Source organism: Schistocerca cancellata, chromosome 2 (assembly GCF_023864275.1).
Source record: "Schistocerca cancellata isolate TAMUIC-IGC-003103 chromosome 2, iqSchCanc2.1, whole genome shotgun sequence".
Lineage (NCBI taxonomy): Eukaryota > Metazoa > Arthropoda > Insecta > Orthoptera > Acrididae > Schistocerca > Schistocerca cancellata.
The window spans coordinates 658,627,871-658,644,241 of NC_064627.1; the positions used below are offsets into that span (position 1 = coordinate 658,627,871).

Consider the following 16,371-nt stretch of genomic DNA (forward strand, 5'->3'; position numbering starts at 1 on the left):
ACACAATACAAGCACAACGTTTCACCCGTTAAAACTTTCTGGAACTCCGGGCTATTTAACTTCGGGTTTGTATAGCCGCTACGAGCTTACATCCATTTGAATGATTGTCGATTGCTAATAATTACTACTTGTGACTGTCAAACAATGTTGATTGTCATGACGGTATACACAAGGAGACACAACCAATATCAACAGAACGTAACAATTTTTATACGTAATCCTTAAAGCGTAGGCTCGTGTGTCTTCAATACTCTATACGTATTACAATAAAATTGAAAACAAAAACATTGAACGCTACGGAAATCAAACATTCAATGTAGGGGCTCACCTACACGACTTCACTTGTAATGCCGTAAACTGTTTATGAGATGACCGCACTGTGCCCACAAGGGGTAGTTTTAATTTATGAATATTAAAAAAAATACTTAGAAACAACATTTTCTTTCATAATCACACGCTTCTAATACCACACTTGAGGTCCACAACTCTGAAATATCTTTGAAAACCTGATCGACCAGCGTCTATCGACGGCCAGCATCTTTGCATTGTTTCCTTGTTTCTTGTTTCACGTAGCATTGGGAAAGTAGTATTCACCAGTTGAGAAGTACGTACTAAGTTTCGCTCAAGCTTTTTTTTCCTTTTTTTTCCCCCTTTATTGCTCTCGGTCCTAGACACGAGTAAAATTTTGTGCGTTGCATGCAGAAAATGTTTCTACGTATCAAGTGAAATGTAAGCTGGACAGATGCTAGTTGCAAGATGGTATACTAGTATTGAGTTGGCAACCGCAATAACTTTTCAAGTGTGTCTCTGCAGAGTAACTTGTAATTAATATGCGTGTAATACTTACTTGCATTACTCTCTGTTCATTAATTCTTTATTATGTTTCAGGTGAAAACCTTGCAGCAAAGTTGCACAATACTGAACGATCGAAAGTAGGTTACAGTTTGATACTGAATGGATAATCTTTAGATTCTTGATTCTCTTGCCATTGTTGCACAGATCAAAACCAAGAATTAAGTGTATCAGAGTGTAGTAAAGTCTCTAAGCTCGGCACCGAGTACGTAGCCTTGCCTAGAGCTTCGTCACACTTATGTGTGTCACACTGCAACCATTGTTCGTTCAGATTCCCCGTTCTTCGAAAACTACCAATTATGCTAGACGAAATTTCGGCGGCGGTGCTCTTTTTAGTCCGCCTGATAGAGAAAAGCGAAAACTTTAACCAAGAACAACTGCAAGACTTCAAAACACGTTTGTCAGAACTCTTAGTTGAAAGGTTCAAGAATCACTGGTTTCCAGAAACCCCATTCAGAGGACAGGGTTACCGCTGCATAAGAGTTAACGAACGAGATCGCCGCGATGCTACTTTGGAAAGAGCTGCAATTGCCTGTGGACTGAAATATGAAGACCTGAAACTGCCTGTTGAGTTAACACTTTGGGTAGACCCAAATGAAGTGTGTTGCAGGTATGTGTTCAGCAGAACCTTTCACTTAATTTTTGTCTTTGATAATTTCAGTTAGTTAGTATTTGGATACAATTTGTGTTGTTTGTAGCAGTTAGTAATGTTTCATAAATAAAAACAGCCAAGATAAGTAATGCCGTGTAATTTATGTTTATTGCGCTTTGGGATTGACGTGTAGCATGAATTTGCAGTATTTGAGTGTGCATTGTGGTTTTTAAGCTTAGTACAGTATAACATATGTTTCATTACTCATGATGGTGTAATCAGTTCTTGGCACATGGTTACTTTGGTTTAGACCCAGTTCAGTTTATCAACCAGACATTAAATTGCAACAATCCTTCCTCCTCACATGTTAAGGTAATTATCATTCTATAACAAGTTACAACCATTGTCAGGCATTTCTTTGTTCTGTAGAAGAAAAAAACATTATTGTTGAGATTTCAGTTGCATTCTTTTATGCTTCCAATTCCGTGTGGTGGTGATAAACCAATTATTTGTGATTCATTAACTTAACATATGTGCAGCCATTTTCGGTTTGGACTGAAGACCATTCATGGCAGTATTGATTGCTATAGTGTGTAAAGTGTTACTGTACTGTCATCACTTGATATGTGACAGAAATGTTAATTATCTAGTAAAAACGCTAGTGGCTTGGTCATAGCCAATACACTGATGCATAACGGGGTTTTGCGTAACACTTCTTCACTGCTGCCACAAAAGTTGCCATATTGTGTATTTCAGATGTTGTTTATAAACTACAGCTGAGTTTAATGTCGTAGCAGGCATTGAAAGCAACTACTCTATGCCCACTTCATCATGGTGTCGGGACTCCTTAGTTCTGAATTAGTATATGAAGAGGTAGGGATCCTCATAGCGAATAATGTAAGCAGCAGGTACAGGTCATGTAAATGTCATTTAGTCAATACCACAGTACACAGGAAAGTGTGCGTGCGCGCGCGCATCTGCTGTTCTGAGGAAACTACCAGTCAGAGATAATACCATAGCAGAGTTCTGCACTGCTGATCAAAGTGTCTTATGGCAATCAGGGATAGATTCGCCTCAAGTAAATAACATAACTTCAGCCATGTGATGTTTAGTGACTGTCCACTGCTGGCCCTAGTTATCAGTACTGAATGCAGTAGCAATGTGGTACTCATTGTTGAAAGCCTTGTTTAATTTCATACAAGCATAGTTTGTAGCAATAAGGTTTTATAGCCAAAGTTTTCAGTATTGTCATTATTATCTCTGTATGCTCTACTGATCTGTTTCTATATCATTTTAATTTCATATTGTTATTGCTTTTTGTTTTATCATATGGCAAAAGTTGCATAGTGGGTTCCCTTAGACTTTTGTACATAATGTGCATAAAAATGCTAATCAGTAACATGTTAATTATCTAATATACCTGTTCTGAATTTATGTTGCGGTTTTAGTTTTTATGATGAAAACTGCATGAAATATGGCAAACTGCACAAATGCTAACATTAGTCATGCTGTAAGTCAGCCTGTACCACAACATTTATTTGGTACGGTATTCAATTTCTTTTTATGACTGCAGTTATCTAATGTTGGGTACTGCTGTTGTATTCGAAAATAATTCACTTTCCTAATGTTGCAATTTTTTTGGGGGGGGGGGAGGGTTAATATATGTAGCAGCTTCTCTGAAAACTGCTTTTAAAAAATTTCAAGGATACCTTTTGGCAAAATTTGAGGGATCTATCTTAATATGTCTGTCATCTGAGATCTCAAAGAATTTTTTTATTACTTGTTACAGTTAAGTCAGCACAGTTTTCTCTCTGTGTGTTTTATATACCATAAGAGTTCAAGTGGTATAAATACTTCTGACGTAAGACCCAAGCCTACTCCAACTTTAGCTGCGTACATAAGTTTCTTGTGGTTAATCACTTCCGCAAATAACCTGTAGTTTCCTACTATCGTACCAATCTTTTGCTTTATTCAGTACTGTGGGTATGTGCTCCCTTTGTTTACACACCTCGTGCATTGTTATTCCTGCTTCAGTTGGAACCATCTGTTGGAGATGGTTTCCTTGAATGAAAGCGCTCAGTGTCGCGCTCGAATCATTCACTGTTGCTGCAACAGATGGTCAGTTCCTTCCCAATTCCTAATCCAGCGTTCTTCCTTAATGTGTTTGGATCCTGGGTCTGTCTCTTTTATTTTATATTGTATCACACGATAAACCACACCAAAATGCACACGCATGTATACACAAGTTCCATACACAGCCCTAATCAAACGCTACCAGATCCTACTGCTCAAGATGCAATTCAGTGTCATATGCACAGATGTTATAATCTCGGAGATCGGCTTACATTGATAAGCTTTTCCCCACATTGCGTGAAACCAAATTTTTGTAAGGCTGTTATTCATCATTGCGACTGGATTGCCAAAGCCATAAAAACATCAACATTAACAAGTGTTCTCTTTCCTTCTCATCCTATCTGGTAAGTCTCCCCTGAGCCAGGCTTCTGAGTAACTTTCCATTCAGTCTGGAACTGCGTGACCGCTACGGTCGCAGGTTCGAATCCTGCCTCGGCCATGGATGTGTGTGATGTCCTGAGGTTAGTTAGGTTTAAGTAGTGCTAAGTTCTAGAGGACTGATGACCACAGATGTTAAGTCCCATAGTGCTCATAGCCATTTGGAGAGCCTGAGTAACTTTCCTGAGTTCTACCCCTTTCCCTAAACCAATTCAGTCCTTTCCCTTCATCTTTCTTCCTTCCCCTTCGACTCTTATACCTGAAGGAGGAGCCACTAGCTCTGAGAGCTTGAAAAAGTTAAATCTTTCTTGTGTGTGTGTTCCGCTGCTGCTGCTGCTTGGTGAGCAGATTTTTTTTATCTGTCCGTATACATTATATTAAACAAGTGCTGTGGTGTAGCACAATGGTTGGCATTTAAACTTTAAGTACAGGAAGGTCGCAGGTTCGAATCTTCTCAGATAGAGCAAAATTTTATTTCTGAACCTCATCAGAAACTTTGATTACTATTTTTATTCAGTTAATTGGTTTGAATGTGTGTTTTGTTTCGAATATGTTGCCATTTCATTTTCATCATCATCATAATGACTTTATTTTCTCTTTGTTTTCCTGTCATTCTTTTTTCATTTGAAATCTGCCTGTGTTGCCTATAACATGACACCAAGTGTCAGCCAGGGCTGCCCATCGGTTGGCAACGTGGCAGCTCATGTAGCCCATGTGAGGATAGTTTCAGTTAAGTTTTAAAACAGCTTTTAGTGCCGAAATTGAATATTTTCTGTCTTGAGTTTGTTAGTAGAGTTTACCTTTAATCATCGTGCACAAATGATTGTGATTTTAGGTCTTCCATAAATTATACATGTTGCGTGTTCTTGGATACACTGTGCATCATGAAGTTGTGGTTAGGTTAGGACCCAGGGTGGGCCGGGGTCCTCTGATTTGCTGTTGAGTGGAGAATCTAAACCAGAGGCTGCGTTGACTCAGGGTAATTTAATGTGAAATCACCCAGTGGCTGTTGCCCTTATGTCACAGATTTTTGAAGATTTGGTGTAAGAATGTACATAATGAGCTAGGGTTAAAATATTTTCTGGCCAAAATTGTAATTAGGAGACCATTTTGAAATGTGGCCCCCTTCTACCAACTGGCGTTGAGAAACGAAGTGCCTTGTTAGTTTGTAACCACTAGAACTTTTTCATTTATGAATCAATTTTATCCAATTTGGTGTCATTGGAAAGTAAAAGAATATAGCTATATTATAAAAATTATTAAAATGCTGTGTCTAAGCAAAAAATGTTTAAAAATTTGTAATTAATGTAATTTACCTCCACCCCGCGCGCGCGCGCACACACACACACACACACACACACACACACACACACACACACACACACCAGCAGAATCAAAAGTTCACCATCTGATGTTTTGTTTGAAATAATTCCTACTGCCATACTTTTTGACTTATAATAAAAATCAGAGGGGTGTGTGTCCTCTTTTGTTAGATCCTATACTTTTGAATAATGCTGTAATAATTAACTGCTTCAAATAGCTAATCAACAAAACATGAAACAACGAAAAATTCAGTCTAGCAGCAACACTCACATGCAACACAGGCGGATGCCTGAAGTGATAATTTTGCAACATGAAGTCACCCAAGCAATTAATTCTACTCACAATTGGAAAGCCCCTGGAAATGATAAGATAGCAAATTTCTGGCTGAAGAAGTTCACCTCAACACATTCACATCTAACTAAATTATTTAACAGTTACTTTGCACACCCATACACATTCCCTGATACACTTACTCATGGAATAACTTATCTGAAACCTAAAGATCAAGCAGACACAGCAAATGGCTCTGAGCACTATGGGACTTAATATCTATGGTCATCAGTCCCCTGCAGACACAGCAAACCCAGCTAAATATCGCCCCATAACATGCCTACCACCAATACACAAAATATTAACTTCAGTCATTACACAGAAATTAATGACGCATACAACACAGAACAAAATTATAAATGAAGAACAAAAAGGCTGCTGCAAAGGAGCACGAGGATGTAAAGAGCAAAACTAAACAAAGGTCGCTACACTACGCATACACTGATTACCAAAAAGCTTTTGATAGTGTACCCCACTCATGGTTACTACAGATATTGGAAATATACAAAGTAGATCCTAAATTGATACAGTTCCTAAACATAGTAATGAAAAATTGGAAAACCACACTTAATATACAAACAAATTCAAATATCATCACATCACAGCCAATACAGATTAAACGTGGAATATACCAAGGAGACTCATTAAGTCCTTTCTGGTTCTGCCTTGCTCTGAACCCACTATCCAACATCCTAAATAATACAAATTATGAATACAATATTACTGGAACATACCCACACAAAATCACACATTTGCTATACGTGGATGATCTAAAACTACTGGCAGCAACAAATCAACAACTCAACCAATTACTAAAGATAACAGAAGTATTCAGCAATGATATAAATATGGCTTTTGGAACAGACAAATGTAAGAAAAATAGCATAGTCAAGGGAAAACACACTAAACAAGAAGATTACATATTGGATAACCACAGCGACTGCATAGAAGCGATAGAAAAAACAGATGCCTATAAATATCTAGGATACAGACAAAAAATAGGAAAAGATAATACAAATATTAAAGAAGAACTAAAAGAAAAATATAGATAAAGACTAACAAAAATACTGAAAACAGAATTGACAGCAAGAAACAAGACAAAAGCTACAAATACTTATGCTATACCAATATTGACCTACTCATTTGGAGTAGTGAAATGGAGTAACACAGACCTAGAAGCACTCAATACACTTACACGATCACAATGCCACAAATATAGAATACATCACATACATTCAGCAACAGAAAGATTCACATTAAGCAGAAAGGAAGGAGGAAGGAGATTTATCGACATAAAAAACCTACATTATGGACAGGTAGACAATTTAAGAAAATTCTTTCTAGAACGAGCAGAAACTAGCAAAATACACAAAGCAATCACTCATATAAATACATCGGCTACACCATTTGTAATTTCATAACCACTTCTACAACCCTGTAGATCACATAACATCAACAGATACGAAGATAGTAAATTGGAAAAAGAAAACACTACATGGCAAGCACCCGTATCATCTAACACAGCCACACATCGATCAAGACGCATCCAATACATGGCTAAGAAAAGGCAATATATACAGTGAGACGGAAGGATTCATGATTGTAATACAGGATCAAACAATAAACACCAGATATTCCACCAAGCATATTATTAAAGATCCCAATACCACAACAGATAAATGCAGACTTTGCAAACAACAAAGAGAAACAGTAGATCACATCACAAGCGGAAGTACAATACTAGCAAATATAGAATATCCCAGAAGACATGACAATGTAGCAAAAATAATATATCAACAACTTGCCATACAACATAAACTTATAAAACAATACATTCCCACATACAGGTATGCACCACAAAATGTACTGGAGAATGATGAATACAAATTATACTGGAGCAGAACCATTATAACAGATAAAGGAACACCACATAACAAACCTGACATCATACTCACCAATAAAAAGAACAAATTAACATAACTAATCGAAATATCCATACCCAATACACAAATCTACAAAAGAAAACAGGAGAAAAAATTGAAAAATACATCCAACTGGCTGAGGAAGTCAAGGACATGTGGCATCAGGACAAAGTTGACATTATACCAATTATACTATCAACTACAGGAGTCATACCACACAATATCCACCAGTACATCAATGCAATACAGCTACATCCAAACTTATATATACAACTACAGAAATCCGTAATTATTGATACATGTTCAATCACCCGAAAGTTCCTAAATGCAATATAACATATACCGTACAGTTAAAAGGAAGTCACGCTTGATCAAGGTCCGCGTCACTTTCCATTTTTGACCAGACATAACGTCTGAGAAAAGAAAGAAATAATAATAATATTTATATGAATATATCATTATTTCTAATGATAATTGATATAAAAAAGTGAAAAACAAACAATGTTAAATAAAATATGTGATCTTTTTCATTCATTATAATATTTGATAAATAAAACTCACTAAAACATCTGAAAAGTCACAATTAAACAAAGCATACATATACTGCAACAACCGTTTGTAGGTTATAATATGATTGGGTGGTCTACCGTCACTTCATAAAAATTATACAACATCAGAGGGCACTGTAATACGTTGAAAAAATGCAACCCATTGTGCTTATGGAAGTTTAATTTAATCTCCCTGGTTATACATTACTGTGCAACTATGCATGGATTGAATTAATTCTCTCTCTTTTTAATTTCAATCGTTCCTTTTCACTATCTCATGTTGAGGGGCTCTATTTCCCGAACGTTATTATTATATTGAGGGATTAGACTGTACTTTCAAATAACTTACCAGACAAAATGGCTGCTGATGTAAGAAACACAAAATCAAGACAAAAAAAGTCCTTCAGATATATAAAGTGCACAGACACACAAAAACATAACACACACAGTGTGTATGTGTCTGTTTCTGCTTCTATCCACCGTGCATGCCTGTTATGTTGTACCGGGTTTGACCATATGTTGCTCCAGAAGTGTTCCATGTCTGTTATGCTTGGTGGATTGTCTATTTTAATGTGTGTGTTCCAAGATGGCCGCCGAGTAAGTGACACCAGAAACCATTTCCAGAAAGTTAAGTGATTTAGACAGGAATATAGTTTAGTTTAACGCCGACAACAAATTAAATACATGCGTTAGTGTATCATTTAGTCTTGCCGTTAAAGGTTTGACTTTTCTTTGCGTATTTTTTCAGAAAACACGAAAAGATCGTAACTTTGCGAAGTCGCGCTTAGGCTTAAATTTTGTAAATGTGTTTGTTTCTTGTTTCACGGTAATTTAACTAATTTCTCGGTAACAAATAAGTAACCTACCGTAAATAGTGTATAACTTCATTGTTTTAATACAGATTTCAGAAAAACAGCGTAACTTTATATCAGAAACTTGCTTATATACATTTGTTTATAGGCCTAATTCTCTTAACATTTTTGGAGAATCAAAGTTAAAGTATCTCGTTTAATTGTCCTTTTTTTCATTCCATCGAGTGAAATATAAAATAAATAGCGTATACCTTCATTGTTTGAATACAGATCTCAGAAATACAGCGGAATTTTAAATCAGAAACTTGCTTATATACATTTGTGAATAGGCTTAATTCTTGTAACTTTTTTATTTTCGGTAATTTAATTGATTTACTCTAGCTAAAGTATTATTTTTGCCATGAGTGAGAAGTGCCTGACTTGCCGTAGAATTGTTAGTTCCGCGATTTGGTGTGATGGATGCAGTAGTTTTTTTCACTGGGGGGACTGCAGTGGCGTGGGTGTCGGGAAAGTGGATCAGGCTCATCAGTGGTTGTGTAGGATTTGCAGCAGAGATAGGAAGATAGTGGAACAGGAGGGGAAAATTGCTGCCCTTCAGGCTGAGCTAGATCAGGCTAGGGAAGATCTGGACAGGTTAAGGAGGGAAAGGGCAAAGAGAGGTGGGAAGTGGCAACAGGTAGCAGAAGGAAGAGGCATAGAACTAAGTCTGACAGTTTTGTGGTGAATGTCAAAAATAAGTTTGACCTGTTGCTTCAGTTAGAAACTGATGAGCCTCAAGCAGAGTTAGGTGTAGACAGGACACAACAAACTTTCAATAGGAAATTGAAAAAGAATGTAGGAAAGCCATCGAAAAGGAAGAAAGTTTTGTTGTTAGGCAGTTCTCATGCCAGAGGTGTAGGCCAACTTCTGCAGGAGGAATTAGGACCAGAATACCAGGTCACAAATTTTTTCAAACCAAGTGCTAGTCTGGATCAGGTGACAGAGGATTTAGGTTCACTCTGTAAAGGATTTACCAGGGAAGACACCGTGGTTATTGTGGGAGGGCCAGGGAACAGCATCGACAGAGATCCTGGGTACAGTATAGAGTGTGACCTGGTAAAGATTGCGTCGGCATCGAGACACACCAATGTTGAATTTGTATCTCTCCTGAGACGCCATGACCGGCCTCATTTGAACTCTTCTGTTGGGACAGTTAATTTGGAGTTGGAACGGCTGCTTGGGTCGGGTGCGGTGGCTCATATTGGTGTGGTTCCTGTTGATTCTCTCAGTAGGTGGGACTATACCAGGCACGGCCTACATCTCAACAGGAAAGGGAAGGGAAAACTGGCTGGGGTAATAGCAGGAAATTTAAGGGGGGGAGGCACTGCCATGAATGGTAAAATACCAGTGGTTACAGGTGTTGGAGCAGCACCTTTTTTAGGATAGGTAAGACAGAAAGGTGTCAAGTTCTACGAGAGGTCAGGATTGAAACAAATCTTCAGTTTAGGAAAGAAATTAAACAGCACAATTCTAGCACATTGGATCACCAATCACAGCTGTCAATTATAAATTTTCGCCAGTCACCAGAAATTTTATCTCCACCAAGTTGAATCTCAGTCTTAGGTAATTGCATTGATGAATTAAAGTCATCCAACCCAGTTGACATAATCTGCCTCTCTGAACACCATGTGACCACAGGTATAGCAACTAGGCCTAAGCACAATGAGAAACTCGGACAGGAGAGTACTGCAAATGTTAGAATAAGGAAAGGTTCTCATAAAAGTATAATTAAAAATAATGTAAGTATATTTCATCAAAATATTGGGAGTTTAAAGAATAAAATAGATGAGCTTCTGGTTTGTTTAGAAGATTTAGAAGCTGAGGATGAAATAGATATACTATGCCTGTCTGAGCATCACATTGTTACTGATATGGATAAGGTAAATGTAAGTGGATATAAGCTCTCCGCACATGTAATGAGAGAAAATATGGAGAAAGGAGTTGCCATATATGTCAAAAGTTATCATTGTGCAAAAAGTATAGAAACAAAAAAGTTTTGTGTGGAGAAACATATAGAAGCATGTGCCTGTGAGCTTAAATTAAATAAAGGCACATTTATAATTGTAACTGTATATAGGTCCCCATCAGGAAATTTTCATCTATTTCTGAAAAATTTGGACTCCTTGTTGTGCTGTCGGTCAGACAGGGGGGAAGCAAATTATTATTTGTGGGGACTTTAATGTAGATTCTTTGAAAGAGGGTAATAGGAAAAATGACCTTGAAGTATTACTTGGTTCTTTCAATTTGACACCCGTTATTGATTTTCCTACTCGGGTGGTAAAGGATAGCAGCTCACTGATAGATAACTTCTTTATAGACCAAGATAAGTTTAACCAGATAAATGATCAGCCTGTTGAGAATGGTCTTTCTGATCATGGTGAACAGCTAGTTACAATATATGACATAGCTCCATTCAGCAATACCAAACAGTCCTCCAAAGTAGTACGTTCAGTCAACGATTTAACAATTGCAAATTTCAGGGAAAGCCTACAGCAGTTAGACTGGGATGAGGTGTACCGTGAACCTGATGCCAATTTAAAATATAATTTATTTCATGACATTTTTGTAAATGCATTTGAAAACTGCTTCCCCAAGAAAATAGTTAAACATACTCGTAAGAAACCTTGTAACAAACCATGGCTTACTAAGGGTATAAAAATATCTTGTAACCGGAAAAGGGAAATTATCTTACAGCAAGAAAGAGTAGTGACCCAGAAACTATCAAACATTATAAAAACTACTGTGTTATATTAAGAAAAGTTATTAAAAAATCCAGAAGTATGTGTATCATGTCTGAAATCAACAACTCTGATAATAAAATTAAAACAATTTGGAATATTATTAAAAGAGAAACAGGTCAACCAAGAGCACAGGAAGACAGTATTACCATGAAATTGAATGAAAACTTTACAAACAAAAAGTCAGAAGTTGAAAATATTTTTAATAATCATTTTCTAAATGTTGTGGATATAGTAGGATCCAGGTGTTCATTAGAAGATGCTAGGCTGTTAATGGAAGAGGCCATACCTATGCAATTTGATACAATTGAAATCTCACCCACTTCTCCCTCTGAAATTAGGAAAATAATAAACTTGCTTAAAAGCAAAAACTCACATGGAATTGATGGCATTTCCAGCAAAATACTAAAAGCTTGTTCTCAACAGATAAGTAAGATTCTCAGCCACCTGTGTAATAGCTCTCTGGAACAGGGCATTTTCCCTGATAGACTGAAATATGCTATTGTTATACCTTTGCATAAAAAGGGGGATAGATCTGATGTCAACAATTACCGTCCAATCTCCCTTCTAACAGCTTTATCCAAAAATTTTTGAGAAAGTAATGTATTCAAGAGTAGCTTCACATATCTGTAACAATGAAGTACTAACAAAATGTCAGTTTGGTTTCCAGAAAGGTTTTTCAACAGAAAATGCCATATATGCTTTCACCAATCAAATTTTGAATGATCTGAATAACTGAACACCACCCATTGGGATTTTTTGTGATCTCTCAAAGGCTGTTGATTGTGTGTAAATCATGAAATTCTGCTAGACAAGCTCAAGTATTGTGGCATGAGTGGGACAGTGCACAAATAGTTTAATTGGTACCTAACTGGAAGAGTGCAGAAAGTTGAAATAAGTAGTTCTCATAATATGCAAAGATCAGCACATTCCTCAAACTGGGGAACTATTAAGAATGGGGTTCCACAAGGGTCAGTCTTGAGTCCTTTGTTGTTCTTAATATATATTAATGACTTGCCATTCTATATTCATGAAGAGGCAAAGTTAGTTCTCTTTGCTGATGATACAAGTATAGTAATCACACCTGACAAACGAGAATTAACTGATGAAATTGTCAATACTGTCTTTCAGAAAATTACTAAGTGGTTCCTTGTAAACGGACTCTCACTGAATTTTGATAAGACACAGTACATACAGTTCCGTACAGTGAATGGTATGACGCCATTAATAAATATAGACCTTAATCAGAAGCATGTAGCTAAGGTAGAATATTCCAAATTTTTAGGTGTGTCCATTGATGAGAGATTAAATTGGAAGAAACACATTGATGATCTGCTGAAACGTTTGAGTTCAGCTACTTATGCAATAAGGGTCATTGCAAATTTTGGTGATAAACATCTTAGTAAATTAGCTTACTACGCCTATTTTCACTCGTTGCTTTCATATGGCATCATATTTTGGGGTAATTCATCACTGAGGAATAAAGTATTTATTGCACAAAAGCGTGTAATCAGAATAATAGCTGGAGTCCACCCAAGATCATCCTGCAGACATTTATTTAAGGATCTAGGGATATTCACAGTAGCTTCTCAGTATATATACTCTCTTATGAAATTTGTTATTAACAACCAAACCCAATTCAAAAGTAATAGCAGTGTGCATAACTACAATACTAGGAGAAAGGATGATCTTCGTTATTAAGGATTAAATCTAACTTTGGCACAGAAAGGTGTGAATTATACTGGCACTAAAGTCTTTGGTCACTTACCAAATCGTATCAAAAGTCTGACAGATAACCAACAAGTATTTAAGAAGAAATTAAAAGAATTTCTGAATGACAACTCCTTCTACTCCATAGATGAATTTTTAGATATAAATTTAAAAAAATATATATTAAAAAAATAAAAATAATAAACACAAAAAATGAAAAAGTTGTTATATTAACTTAAGTATGTTGTTAAATTAACTTAATTATGTCATGTATTGGAAAATTTGACTCGTTCCACATCATTACGAAATATCGTATTCATGATCCATGGAACTAGTATTAATCTAATCTAATCTATTGTCTGGTAAAATTTCTTTTGGTTTGTGTTGAATGTTTGGTTTTGTTTCCTTCTATTTTAACCTTTTTTGTATCTTCTGTCATTATTATTATTATTATTATTATTATTATTATTGTTGTCATGTTGACTAATCGGGTTTCTGCCAGTTATTCGCGTCTTTCCAGTACGATATTTCAACTGCATGACTCGCAGTCTTCTTCAGGTGCTGTCTGATATGTTTTACATATTTTCACAGAATTTAAACAAAAAAATATTTTCTTTATTTATGTAAAAGTTATTACTTATATACGATAATTTAAATAAAATAAATAAAACAAATTATAATAAACATAATTCAATTCCACAATCGAAGGTTTTATGTATTATGAATCTTACTATGCTCCTATAGTAGCATCTGATTGACTATCATAAAAACTTGTTGAGGGGTTCTAGAATATCATATTGATGGGTTTTACATATCGAGGGGTTCCATATTGAGGGGTCCGACTGTAATACAAAGTTGTTCCATAATGTGAATATTAGAGATCACCATAAAGTGGTCATTAACTCTTTCTCATTTCCCCCTTACAGATTCTTCATAGTACAATCTTAACCAATTAGAGAACGAGAAAAAGTTTCAAACCATCCAGTTCTTTTCTGCAACATACATAGCTGATTAAAAATCACAATGGAAAACAAATGTTCTTTAGTTTTTGTGTCAGCAGTTGTGTGTCAGAAGAATAGTAGTAGCATTGAAGAGCTTGATTTAGTAAATATGGTAAGCCTGAATCAAGCTGATAATTGAATTTTTGAAGCTAAGAAGCACCTGTGAAAATATTGAGTGTTTGTTCTTCTCGCAAAAGGCTCTATTTGGGAACATTTGAAGACAAAGAATTTGCTGTGACCCTTTTAAGAACCATGGTAAAAAGACTGCTAAGAAATCTTTGAAACCTATTTCTGTAACCATGGGAAGGAAATATAAAACCCTTGGACTTACCCATGTACCAGGCTGTGCATAACACGCCATAAGGACATTTTATCTCCTCTGGGGGATAATCTTCCAGGGATGGATGAATGTGAAGTTGAAGATCAAGAATATGCACCAGATCCATCTACAGCTCTTCAAACACTTAATGAAAGTTGTGTATGACTTGAAACTTCACCATTTAAGGTTACCAAGAGAGCACAAGACAGGCGTCCAGAATACATTCGATCCAAGTCTTGTCACTTAGCTTTAAAATTCCAGGAAACCGCATCAGAAGTGCTACATGTTTCAGTGAAAAATATGTCTGAAGAAACTGGCAGTGCTGAATGTACAGACTATAATATTTTAATGCAAAAACTTCAAAGAGAAATTCAGCAGAAGTTCTGGTACTACAATACTTACCTTAGCACCAGCTTCATGGAGTAAAGAAAAAATCCAAATGTTTTTTAACACTGAATACATGGTAAAGAAATTGAGGGTATTGCTAAAAGAAGATGGTATTTTGTCAAAAGCGAGTTATAAAGTGGGAAACAGAATAGGCAAGGATGTGGAAAAACGTGTCCAGAATTTTTACTGTGAAGATGATGTAAGTCGTGTTTCTGCTACTAAAAAAGGCTCTGTCCCTTTAGAAAATTGCAAAAGAATGTATAAGACAAAAAGACTAATTTTACGTAATGTGAAAGATGTATACTTAGCTTTCAGAGAAAAAGACCCTGAAGATAAAATTGATTTTACTAAATTTTGTGGACTTAGGCCAAAAGAATGTGTTACTGTAAACAGTCATGGAATGCATAACATATGTGTATGCACGTATCACCAAAACTGTTAATACATCTGTACACTGAACTTCCACAAAAACTTCTGTGCAATCAGGAAAACGAGGAGTGCATGCTGCATCGCTGTTCTTGGTGTCCTGATGAATATGAACTGCACAATTTTTTGTGGAACTGGAGTCCTTAAAAGATTGTAAAACTGTTGTTTTCAAACAATGGATGCAAACTGATCGACTTACACTGGAGACATTAATTAAGATGACCCATGAATTTGTTGAGTACCTCATGCAAAAACTTCAAAACTTAACACATCATCATTATGTATCAAAATCTAAGAGTCACTACTTCAGATCAAGCAAAGAAACCCTCCCTGATACTACATGCATCATCATAGTGGATTTTGCAGAGAACTGTACCTGTTTCCTTCAGGATGCTGCACAAGGATTTCACTGGCAGAACATTCAAGTCACCCTTCATCATTTTGTGGTGTACTTTAAAACAGATGATTGCATTAAGTCAATGTCATTGTGCTGTATAAGTGACTGTTTGCAGCCTTATACAAACACATCCTATGTTTTTCAGGAAACTGCTCGCAATTATGCATTGAACAATTACCACACATCCAGCTTGTTACATACTTCAGTGATGGCAGTTCTGCACAATATAAAAACTTTAAGAACTTTTTTAATTTGTGCCATCACAAGCAAGATCATGAAGTAACTGCAGAATGGAATTTTTTTGCCACTACCGTAGTCATGGCAAAAATGCATGTGTTGGAGTTGGTGGTACTATTAATCATTTAGCAACAAGAGCAAGTTTACAGTGTCCATATGACAGTCACATTTTAAGTCCGAAAGATCTGTTTACATTTGCCAAAACTCATGTTCCAGGAATAGAAACC

At 36.2% G+C, this 16,371-nt stretch overlaps 1 protein-coding gene across 4 annotated transcripts in view; it reads left to right on the top strand.

The window, feature by feature from the left end:
• The first annotated feature begins 482 nt into the window (after window positions 1-482).
• Window positions 483-16,371, top strand: part of LOC126162342 (protein BTG1-like) — a 68,783-nt gene continuing 52,894 nt past the window's right edge. Inside the window, exons 1-2 of one of the 4 annotated variants that reach the window (XM_049918784.1) lie at window positions 483-604; window positions 889-1,462. In XM_049918784.1, the coding sequence (XP_049774741.1) occupies window positions 1,152-1,462 (311 nt within the window). In that variant the 5' untranslated portion in view covers window positions 483-604; window positions 889-1,151. The other 3 variants (XM_049918785.1, XM_049918786.1, XM_049918783.1) reach the window with 3 other exon arrangements.